Source organism: Silene latifolia, chromosome 2 (assembly GCF_048544455.1).
Source record: "Silene latifolia isolate original U9 population chromosome 2, ASM4854445v1, whole genome shotgun sequence".
Lineage (NCBI taxonomy): Eukaryota > Viridiplantae > Streptophyta > Magnoliopsida > Caryophyllales > Caryophyllaceae > Silene > Silene latifolia.
The window spans coordinates 88136677-88148895 of NC_133527.1; the positions used below are offsets into that span (position 1 = coordinate 88136677).

General features: G+C 41.1%; 1 protein-coding gene across 1 annotated transcript; it reads left to right on the forward strand.

Annotated features, from left to right (window-relative positions):
• Positions 1-1023: 1023 nt before the first annotated feature.
• Positions 1024-1419, forward strand: LOC141641056 (uncharacterized). Its single transcript, XM_074449733.1, has one exon. It carries the CDS (start codon positions 1024-1026, stop codon positions 1417-1419), a length of 396 nt encoding a protein of 131 aa, XP_074305834.1.
• The last annotated feature ends 10800 nt before the right edge of the window (positions 1420-12219 follow it).

Below are 12219 nucleotides of genomic sequence, written 5' to 3' on the forward strand. Positions count from 1 at the left end.
ATGGCAACCACATCATGATCCTCATGAGGAAGCCATCTCTGAATCAGATGACTAAAGAATGGAGGAAGGAATCTATGATGCCAGAGACAAAAATGTAAAGGTAGACATTCCTGATTTCCATGGTAGTTTAAATCATGAGGATTCATTAGACTGGCTTAGATCTGTTGAGAGAGTCTTTGAGTTTAAAAATTATGATGACAGAAAAGCTTTCAAAGTTGATATTTTAAAACACAAAGGCTATGCATCTCTTTGGTATGAGAGTATAAAACACTAAAGGATTAGAGATGGAAAGGAACCAGTCAGGTCTTGGTTAAGTTGAAAATGAAATTAAAGGAGACATTCATAGCCAAAGACTAAAACCAGGATATTTTTATTAAACTGACTCAGTTGAAACAAGAGCAGTTATCTGTTGAGGCCTATCTTAGGAACTTTGAAAAGCTAACCCTACAATGCGAGGTTACTGAGAAACCTTAGCAAAAGATTGCTAGGTTTGTTGAGGGTTTAGATCCTAAGATAGCTAGCAGGGTAAGGATGCAGTAGGTTAGGTCATTTGATGAGGCAATTAACCTAGCCTTAAGAGTTGAGAAACTGGGGAAAGTGAAGCCTGTAACACCCAAATTTCCCACCAAACCAACATTCAAACCTTATACTGGTGTCAAAATCACTACGACACCTAAATCAGCTACCCAACTCACAGTAAAAAAAGGGAAGGCATCCATGTATCCTAAAACCAACCCACCTTTGTCCAGGGATAAGATCAAGTGCTTTCAGTGCCAAGGCTTTGGCCATTTTAAGAAGGAATGTCCTTCTAACAGAGCTCTCACACCTATGAAGATTGAAGAGTGGGAAAGGGAAGGTCTAGCTGAGTATGAGGAAGATGAGACATTGGTCCCAGGAGAAATGGAAGCTGAGGGGGAAACTGATCAAGGACAAGTTATGGCCCACCCTGACACGGGGCACAGTTTGGTCCTATGGAGGGTTATGCCCTCTTAACCAGCTCCTCTAGAAGCTGATCAGAGATCCATGATATTCAGGAGTAGGTGCACTGTCCAAGGGAGGGTATGTAATTTGATCATTGATGGAGGTAGCTGTACCAATCTAGCTTCCACCATTATGGTTAGCAAGCTGAGTTTGCCCACCCAGGAGCACCCCAGTCCATACAAGCTAAGGTGGTTAAATAAAGGATCTGAAGTAAGAGTTGACAAGCAGTGCATTGTTCCTTTTTCAATTGGGAAGGTGTACAAAGATAAAGTGTTGTCTGATGTGGTCCCTATGGATGCCTGTCATCTACTGTTAGGAAGGTCATCGGAGTTTGACTGGAATACCCCTCACCAGGGGAAGGAAAATATCTATAGCTTCAAGCACAATGGCAAGAAAGTTACCCTGACTCCCTTGCCACCAAATCAAAGAGGATATTGAAGTCCTAACATGCCTGAGGAAGTCAATGGAGTGTTATTTCTATCTGAGGCAGCTATGATCAAAGAGCTAAAGCAAGAACAACCTGTGTTGTTTCTTCTATCAAGGGAAATCAACACTGAGGAGAGTAATGATGTGCCTACAGAGGTTCAACCTCTGATTCAGAAATACAAGGAGGTTTTTCCAGCTGAGTTGCCTAGTGGTTTGCCGCCCTTGAGAGGAATTAAGCATCACATAGACCTTGTACCTGGTTCTGTGCTCCCTAACAAACCAACTTACAGATGTGATCCCACAGCAACCAAGGAACTGCAGCATCAGATTGAAAAGTTAATGACAAAGGGATTTGTGAGGGAATCATCGAGTCCATATGAAGTTCCTGCTTTACTGGTACCTTAGAAAGATAGAACTTGGAGAATGTGTACTGATAGCAGGGCCATAAACAACATTACAGTTAAGTACAGGTTCCCTATTCCAAGACTAGATGACATGTTGGATGAGCTCAGTGGGGCTCAGATCTTTACAAAGATTGATCTAAGGCAAGGATATCACCAGGTGAGTATAACGGAAGGTGATGAATGGAAAACAGCTTTCAAAACCAAACATGGTCTGTATAAGTGGCTTGTCATGCCATTTGGTTTATCTAATGCTCCAAGCACCTTCATGAGGCTAATGACTGAAGTTCTAAGGCCTTGCCTCGGGAAGTTTGTTGTAGTATACTTTGATGATATACTCATCTACATCAGCAGGCCATCTGAACATCTGTTACACTTGGAAGAAGATTTTAAAATACTCAGGGAGCAAAAACTGTATGGAAAGCTTGAGAAATGTACCTTCATGGTCAATGAGGTAGCATTTCTAGGTTACATTATATCAGGAAGAGGAATATATGTTGATCAGGAGAAGAACATGGCAATGGAAACATGGCCTGTCCCACAAACAATCACAGAAGGAAGGGGATTTCACGGTCTAGCATCTTTTTGCCGGAGGTTCATTCAGAATTTCAGCTCAATTGTTGCACCAATCACTGAGTGCATGAGAAAAGGAGATTTCCAATAGACTGAAGTTGCTCAGCAGTCCTTTGAGAAAATCAAGAAGTTAATGTGTGAGACTCTCATTCTAAAGCTTCATGACTTTGAAAAATTGTTTGAGGTGGAGTGTGATGCAACTGGAGTTGGAATAGGAGCTGTCCTAATCCAAGGCCAGAGACCTGTGGCCTATTTCAGTGAGAAGTTAAATGGAGCCAAACTGAAATATTCAACTTATGACAAGGAGTTCTATACAATCACAAGAGCTCTTACACATTGGTGTCACTACCTAAAACCCAAGTCATTTGTGTTGCATTCTGATCATGAGGCCTTTAAATACATCAATGGACAACACAAGCTGAGCCATAGGCATGCTAAATGGGTAGAGTTTCTGCAAGCCTTAAACTTTTCAAGCAAATATAAGGAAGGGGACCAAAATATGGTAGCTGATGCCCCATCAAGGAGACACTCTTTTTTTACTATCATAAGTAACAAGGTCCTTGGGTTTGAATTCATGAAGGAGATGTATTAGGAGGATCCTGACTTCTATGAGGAGTGGATTACTCTCACAGAGGGAGGTTCAACTCCGGGCAAGAAATATATGCTACAAGAAGGTTTTTTATTTCATGGTAACAAGCTGTGTGTGCCAAAGGGATCCTACAGGGATTTACCGATCAGGGAAGTCCATTCAGGAGGATTAGGGGGATATTTTGGGGTTCATAAGACCCTATAAATCTTACAGGATCAGTTTTACTGGCCTAGGATGATAGGTGATATTCAGGCAGTCCTTAGAAGGTGCTCAACATGCCAGAAAGCCAAGAGCTCCTTCCAAGCAGGACCCTACACTCCCCCTGCCTGTCCCTGATAAGCCTTGGGAAGATGTGAGCCTTGATTTCATTGTGGCACTACTTAGGACACAGAGAGGCAAGGACTCAATCATGGTGGTTATGGATAGGTTCAGTAAGATGGCTCACTTCATAGCCTACAAGAAAACTGAGGATGCTGCTAGTGTTGCTGAGCTATATCTCAAAGAAATTGTGAGACTCCGTGGGATTCCTAAAACAATTGTATCTGACAGGGATACAAAATTTATGAGTTACTTCTGGAAGACCCGATGGAGGCTGCTGAAAACAAAGCTCTTGTTCAGTACCTACCACCATCCACAGACAGATGGCCAAACTGAGGTCACTAACAAAACTTTGGGGAGGATTCTAAGGTTTCTAGTTAGCAAGACCTTGAAAGATTGGGATTTAAAGCTAGCTGCAGCTGAATTTGCATTCAACAGGGCACCATCTACTACTACTGGTCACAGACCTTTTGAGATAGTCTATGGGGTTAATCCACTTATGCCCTTGGATTTGTCTTCTGTTCGAAAGAGAGTCCAACCCTGATGCCAAGAAAACAACTGAACAACTGCTGAAGCTACATGAAACTGTAAAGAAACAAATTGAAAGGTCCAATGAGTTGTACAAGAAACAGTCCAAGAAGCCTAGAAAGAAGAAGGAATTTGAGGCATGAGATCTGGTCTGGCTACACCTCAGGAAAGAAAGGTACCCATCGAAAAGAAAGAACAAACTTATGCCTAGGGCAGATGGGCCATTTGAGATCTTAGGAAGGATTGGTCCAAATGCTTATAAAATTGATTTGCCAGGGGACTATGGAGTTCATGGTACATTTAATGTGGGTGATCTCAGTCCATTCTATGAATATTCTGAGGATGATGAGGATCCAGGCTTGAGGTCAAGCCCTATTCAGTCAGGGGGGTTGCAGCAAGAGCTGCTAACCAGGCCAACAGTCTTTCAGAGAGTGGTCAGGCATAAGCAATGCACACCCATATCTTGCCAGGGATACCAGTCACAAATCAAACCAGCAACAGCACTCAGGCAACCTCAACTACCAGTCCATTTTCATCAGGCCACAAGAACAGCAGTCAGGCTAGCCACCAACAACCACCTTGGCCAGCTGAATCCTTGTTCAACTAATCATAAATTAATCCTAAGGAGCCAGGTCAAATTACTAAAGCATTGCACAAAAATTCAGACTGAAAAGCTAGTTGCAGGAGGGTAAATCAGATAAAGTAAAGTTGCTATTTTTGGCCAAACAAGGGAAAAACTCTCAACAAAGAAGATCTTGGCCTGTTTCAGCATTCAATATATAGAGCCTTGAGCCACAGAAGATGCCTGCAATAAGGCTATTTGACCTTCAACAACCAGCCAAAGATTTACAGCAGCCAAGGACAACATGTCACTATCAACCTGCAGCTCTTTTGTTCTTGTTCAGTTTGCCTTAATTTCTTTTGTATCTGTTGTAAAATAATTCCACTACTCTTGTTTGCTTCCAAATTTTAATCATGGCCCTTAGTTGGAGATATCTAGGGCTTTACATGTACTGAAACTTCATAGGAAAGCCTATATAAGGATCATTCCTCAGTCTGTTTTACTCAGACTTTGATTAATGAAAACCTTGAGATTTCTCTCAAAAAATTTGCAAATCTTCTAACTTTGCTGAGTCTTAGTTATAAGTTAGACTTAATAATACCTTGTGCTTGCTTAGGTGTTTATTAAGGATCTGTGGTGTTACTTAGAACAGGTATGTGCTTGCTTGAACTGTTTTAAGTGCATTGTCTGATTGAGTTTGAATTGATTATGTGCTTGCTTGAACAATTCAGTCTTAATCTCCCTAAATCATTAAGTTTAATCTCTACGCTTGCTTGAGAGTAAATTTGATAATTATATCCCTTTTTAAGTCGGAAAATATCACAAAAACAGACATAAGAATCACACTGAGGAAACTGCCTGAGAACTAGCCTGTTTTAGTCTGGTTTTCTATTTACTAAAAATAACAAGAGTGCGTGTAAAATTCTGAGATTTGGCACAGTTTAAGTTTACTATTTTAACTAAATTGTCACTAAGTTTCATAATTTTTCAAGTCCATTTAATATTTTTACAAAAATCCTCAAGCTTATTGCATTCCCTGAACATTGCTCTTTGTCTGTTTCAGGGATTGTTCAATTTGTGTCCGAAGAGGGATATTGATTTCAGTGTGGAGTTGAAACCAGGTACGGGGCCGATCTCTAAGTCCCTGTACCGCGTGGGTCCTAAAGAGTTAGGGGAGCTGAAGAAACAGTTGGATGATTTGATAGAGAAGGGATACATTAGACCTAGTGTATCGCCGTGGGGAGAACTAGTTCTATTTGTGAAGAAGAAAGATGGGAGCTTGAGGTTGTGTATCGACAACAGGGAGTTGAAAAGTGTTACAGTGAAGAACAAGTATCCTTTGCCAAGGATAGATGATCTGTTTGATCAGCTGAGTGGGGCAGGAGTCTTTTCAAAGATTGATTTGAGATCAGGTTACCATCAGGTGAGGATTAGGGATGAAGACATACCAAAGACAACTTTTCGATCGAGGTATGGTCACTATGAGTATGTGGTGATGCCGTTTAGGTTGTCTAAGTGTGAGTTCTGGCTAAAGAAAGTGGCTTTTTTGGGTCATGTGATTTCTAAAGAGGGTGTATCTGTAGATCCTAGTAAGATAGAGGCCGTGTTTAAGTGGGAAGCACCAAAGAACGTGGAAGAGATCATGAGTTTCTTGGGTTTGTCAAGATTCTATCGTCAGTTTGTGAAAGACTTTTCAAAGATCGCCAGACCTATAATTGCGTTGATGAGGAAAGAGAACAGGTTTCGATGGGATGAAAGTTGTGAGACGGCGTTCCAAACATTAAAGAAGCGTTTGACCACAGCTCCAGTCTTAGCTTTATATAAAGGTGTGAGAACTTTGAGGTGTATACAGATGCTTCAAAAAACGGGTTGGGTTGTATGTTGATGCAGAACGGGAAAGTCATTGTCTGTGCTTCTAGGCAATTGAAGCCTTATGACGAGAACTATCCGACGCATGATCAACAGTTAGGTGCAGTTGTGTTTGCTCTTAAGATTTGGAGGCACTACCTTTATGGGGCGACCTTTAAGGTGTTTTCGGATCACAAGAGTCTAAAGTACATCTTTACTCAAAAGGAGCTACAGATGAGGTGGATGAAGCTTATTGGGGATTATGACATGGATATCATATACCATGAAGGGAAAGCGAACGTGGTTGCTTATGCATTGAGAAGGAAGAGTGTGCATTCTCTATGTATAGTTATGTCTTTGATGAGGTTGAGAGATGAGGTGGTTAAGATGGGGATACGTGTGATTCAAAAAGGGGATGCTAGAGGAGACTTGACAGTGAAGCCGGATCTTTATGATGATCTTTGCAGGAAACAGGCTCTTGATTCTAAGATTAAGGAGTGGAGAGATGGAGTAGAAAAAAGGGACAATGTCTCGGTTCTCTATTCATTCGGATGAGAGTGTTCGGTTTGATAGGAGATGGTGTGTGCTTAAGGGTGAGGAGTTGAAAAAGATAATCATGACAGAGGCTCATTGTACATTGTATTCAGTCCATCCGGGTAGTGACAAGCTTTATAGACATCTGAAGAAGACTTTCTGATGGCCTGGGATGAAAAGGGAGACAGTTGAGTTTGTGGCAAGGTATTTTATATGTCATAGAGTCAAAGGGGAGCAGTAAACACCACAAGGTAAGATTCAGTCTCTTGAGGTACCTGAGTGGAAATGGGAGTCTATCTCCATCGATTTCATAGTAGGTTTACCGAGGAGCCAGCAAGGTAATAACATGATATGGGTGATCGTTGACCGTTTGACTAAGTCAGCTCACTTTATTCCAATGAAAGATACATGGAGTAAGGTGAAGTTGGCTAGTGGCTACAGGAAGCATGTGGTGAGGTTATATGGGGTGTCAAAGGACATTGTGTCAGATCGGGATGCGAGGTTCATTTCTCGGTTTTTGCAAGAGTTGTAGGAGATGATGGGAACTACCTTGAAGATGAGTACTGCGTTTCATCCTGCAACAGATGGGCAGAAAATGAGAACTATTAAGACTTTGGAAGATACTTTGAGGGCTTGTGTGAGGGAGTTTGGTGGTAGTTGGGAAGATTGGTTGGATTTGATCGAGTTTTCTTACAACAACAGCTACCATACGAGTATTTGGATGGCCCCGTTTGAGGCTTTGTATGGGAGGAGGTATAGGAGTTAGATTTGTTGGGACGATAGTGCTGAGGCAGTGGTTTTAGGACCACAGATGGTACAGGAGATGATAGAACAAGTGAAAGTGATTCGGCAAAAGATGAAAGCGGCTCAGGATCGACAAAAGAGCTATGCGGACTTGCACCGTCGGGATATCGAGTTTCAGGTTGGAGATAAGGTTCTTTTGAAAGTATCACCTATGCGTGGGGTTATGCGGTTTGGTAAGAAAGAGAAGTTAAGCCAAAAGTTCATTGGACCGTATAAGATTTTGGATCGTGTGGGAGAGGTTGCTTATCGGTTAGCTTTACCACCAGCTTTAGATCGTGTACATAATGTGTTCCATGTGTCTCAGTTACGGAAGTATGTGAGTGATCCTTCCCATGTGTTAGAGGTGGAGAACATCAAGTTGGATGAATCCTTGTCTTATCTTGAGGTGCCAAAACAGATTCTTTATCGCAAGGTTCGTAAAACTAGGTTCTAGGAAACGGTGTTGCTTAAGGTTTTTTTTGTCTAATCACGAGGTTGAGGAAGCAACTTGAGAGGCGGAAGAGGTTATGAAGTAGTGGTATCCGTCTCTTTTTGATCAGGTATGTGTGGTTACGGGGACTTAACCATGTTTCTTTTAGGGGGGGTAGGAGATGATCGCATAAGGTTTTGGTATGGTTTTATGTTGGTTTTGGTACAGTTAGTGGTTGTTTTGAGTCGGTATGAGTTGTGGTTGGGTTTTATTTTTGAGTTTTTGTTATGTTGTTGTGTTGTAGTTGTGTTACTAAGTTTATTTTTGTGTATAGGTTTGAACTTCGGTGACAAAGTTCATGTTTAAGGAGGGAAGACTATAATACTATGGTTTTATGTGTGGTTGGGTACTCTATCGAGTAAGGCTTACTCTATCGAGTAAGTGAGTTTTGCGTAAGAAACAGTTTCTGTCTATTGGGTACTCGATCGAGTAGGGGCAACTTGATAGCGTGCCTTGAGTTTTACGTGTTATTTGCCGGGTTTTGATAGCAACGCGAGAAGGATATAAAAACACTATTCGTCAGTTCCTTTTCACTTTTACTCTATTCTAAGTTTCACAGAAGATTAAAAAAAGTTACATTGCTCTTCTCTCTCTCTCATTGCTATCAAATTCCAAGGCTTGAGTCATCGGAATCCAGAGTTCATTACGCCGTTGAGACCATCGCGTTGTGGGTAAGATCCTAGTACAGTTTTTATATTGTTTCGTGGATTTTGGTTCGAACCCTAATTGGGTAATTTGGGGGTTTTGGGCGTATTGTTGGTTTAGATGGTGATTGTATGATTGATAGGAGGTGATTTCGTAGAGGAACGTTTCTGATTCGCTGATTTGACGATTGTAGTAATTGCACTTCCAGTGAGAGTTTCCTACTCAGTTATTGTTTACATGATCATTAGTTAATTTTTGGTTGTTGATTGTTGGTTGTTGGCTAATGGCATTTGTCTATACCGTATTTGAATGGGTAATTGTTGATGTTGTAGTTGGTTGTGGTTGTTTGTCTGTGGTTCACGAGGTGCGCCCTCGGCTGAGTGGAGTCACTTGCGGGTGTGGCTTCACGCCCTTGATTTGTCCCTTGTGGAACCCGCCACAAGATGAGATGTGCACATTAAGGAACATTGGTTTGCGCTCGGTATTGATGAGCGGGGCTTAGGTGGGAACAGATGCAGTCCCCCACTGGCGGTGTGGATTACTGGTTGCGGCCGTAATTTGGCAGGACTAGACCTTCGGGCTAGTAAGGTGACTGGTGATGTGACGGTGTTGGAGGATTGTATTTATTGTTGTTGTGGCATTATCTGATATTGTATAATCAGTAACTGACCCCGTTTAATTGTTTTAAAAACTGTGGTGATACATTCGGGGATGGTGAGCAGTTTTTGAGCAGGTATGATATGGATGCGCAGGGGATAGCTGGGCTGAGTCATCACTAGTCATTTAGAAGTCTTCCACTGTGTTATCGAAATTTACATTTGCTGAGTTGGTTTTTTGATTTGGAACAGTTGTATTACATTTCACAGTTTTGGATTTTGTTATGTAATCACTTTAAACTTATCTATTAAAGTATGTTCTTTTATGGTCTATTTGATATTCATTGCCTCGGGTAACCGGGATGCTAGCACTTTCATGCATTAGCTGGTCTTGGTAAGGCACCTTGGTGTATGGGGGTGTTACAATGAGACTTAAGAGAAGATTGTGGAATAATTGTGAAAAGAGAGAGTGAGGCAAACTTCGGGGACGAAATTCATTTTAAGGGGGGGAAGATTGTAATACCTAAATATTTTGGGACACGCAAAGAAACCTTGGGATGCGTGAGAGGACCCTCGGGTTTGATGAGTCTACTCGGGAGTGAAGTATGACTATAAAGTGGACCGACTATAACTTTTACTAGACTTAGTTAAGTTGTTATAATGTCCGCTTATAGAAGGGTCGTCTTAAAACTGTCATAACTTGAGATATAGACATGGTATTGATGTGATTCCAATCGAAGGTGATATCTTGTTCCTTTACCATTCCAAACGGTAGGTAACAAGCCCAAAATCAACAAGAAACGACTGAGATATGACTGTTTCACGAAAACTGGTCATTGCTGAGAACTACGTTGTACTCGACCGAGTGGATTCAACACTCGACTGAATGAGGGCCACTCAATCGAGTGGACTCGGCACTCGATCGAGTGCACTCTGGGCAGACGGGTTTTAAACCCGCAAACCTTTCTTCTCCTATTTCATTTCTATCTTCTTCCTTATCTCTCCAAACTCTCTCCCTTCTCTCTAAAACCCTCACAAACTCCATATTAGGGGATTCAAGCTTAGATTAGAGAATTGCTCATCTTCTCCTTTATCCTTTCACCTTTTAAGTTGAGATCTACTCTTTTTCTAGTCTTATGAACCCTAACTTCTGGGGGTTTTCAATTCGGTTGATTAATTAGTAATTATTGTTAATATATGGGTAATTATTAATTAATAATAAGGGATTTTGTATTGTATTATAGTATAGGGTGATTTGGGATAGTTATTATGTGATTTATGTTGGATGAGACGGTTTTATGAGATGGATACTTGGTGATTTCGACTAGCTTATGGATTATGCTAAAAGGTAGGTTAATCCTACTCGGTTTCAATAAGTTTGGATGGTTGCATGTGTCATTAGTATGTTGTCATTACATTATAACATGATTGTTGTGCTTAGTCATTGGTGGTCTCATGTTGTTGTTGAGAATCCATGGTAACATGATACTGAGTAATTAATGTTTGTTGGTAATTGAGGATTTGGGTGAGTCTCATATGTGTTGGTGATGCATTATAACATGATATTGGATTGTGATGACTCGAGGAGTCGGTATTTGACATATAAAGTGGTATCTTGGATTTATTATGTTTGTCATGTGTATTGGAGGATATGACGACTTGTGATGGATTGGTTGTTGTTGAGGAGACGGAAGGCGGTTGGGAGACCGTCTTCCACTTCGATCGCCTCTTGGAGCTTCCCACTCCAAGAGGGATGTTCACATTAATGACTTGAGTTACGGAGGGACTCGTGCGGTTGAGGTACGACGTCTAGCAGGGGATCCGGCTGGCTTCTGGACCCGGTATGTTTGGGCGTGTCCCGGTACCTTTGTGTGAAGTGTGGTGTCGTCGGCGTGTCCCTGGCACCGGTGGTTGTAGGTACGTCTGGGTAGGTTTCGGTATCGATGTGGTTGTGGGTACTTCTGGGCGTGTCCCGGTACCGGCATGGTGATTGTATAATCATGTCTCATTCATATCATTGACATGTTTCATATTATTTATCATGTCGTGTCTTATGTTTATTTATTAAAACTGACATGTGTGTGTCTATGTATATTGTCACCTATTTTCCGGGGTGGCCTGTGTCGATCCATATGATATTTCCGATCATATAGGGGAGCAGTTTGAGTACAGGTTTTGCTTGTTGATGTGACCGGGGTTCGGGCCGCGCTTTGGACTTGGAGTCGAGTAATTGGATAGTTGATAGATAACATATATAGTAGTCATGACTCATGAGTTGTATTCTTTTATTTATTCATTTTTTTATGGCTATGTAAATCATTAAATACTTTGTTATAATAAATGTTTCTAGATTGTATCTCTGATTCACTGTCTCGGGAAACCGAGATGGTAACATCCCCCAATTACCTCGGCCGGGTAATAAGGGGGTGTTACACTTATAATTTAATAAATATAATTTATAAAATACATTTCACATTTCCACCGTTGACTAACTATTGATCAAGCCTTAAAATACTGGGTATTACAGTATTCCTTCTTTAAAAAGAACTTCGTCTCGAAGTTCACCCACTTTTAAAGGTACTCCACATAAAACAACACTTACATGCTATCGACATACTTACTACCAACTACACATTGCACAAGAAAAGACAACAACTAAAAGGTAGTACTACAGTTTATTCCCCTTAAAGGAACTTCGTCTTTGAAGTTTGAGACACACATACAAGCAACTACTTCAATAAGACAGATAGAGTCCAATATAGGTATCTAAAACTGATAACATTACGACAACAATTATAACTCAACAAGACTTCTCTATTATCAGAATGTTATCAAAATGTCACAACTATCGAGATTTTACAATTCTACCCCCCTTAAAATAAAGGTTACGTCCCCGTAACCTTGGTCACTAATGAAGACACCACCGTATTATTTTAATACTAACC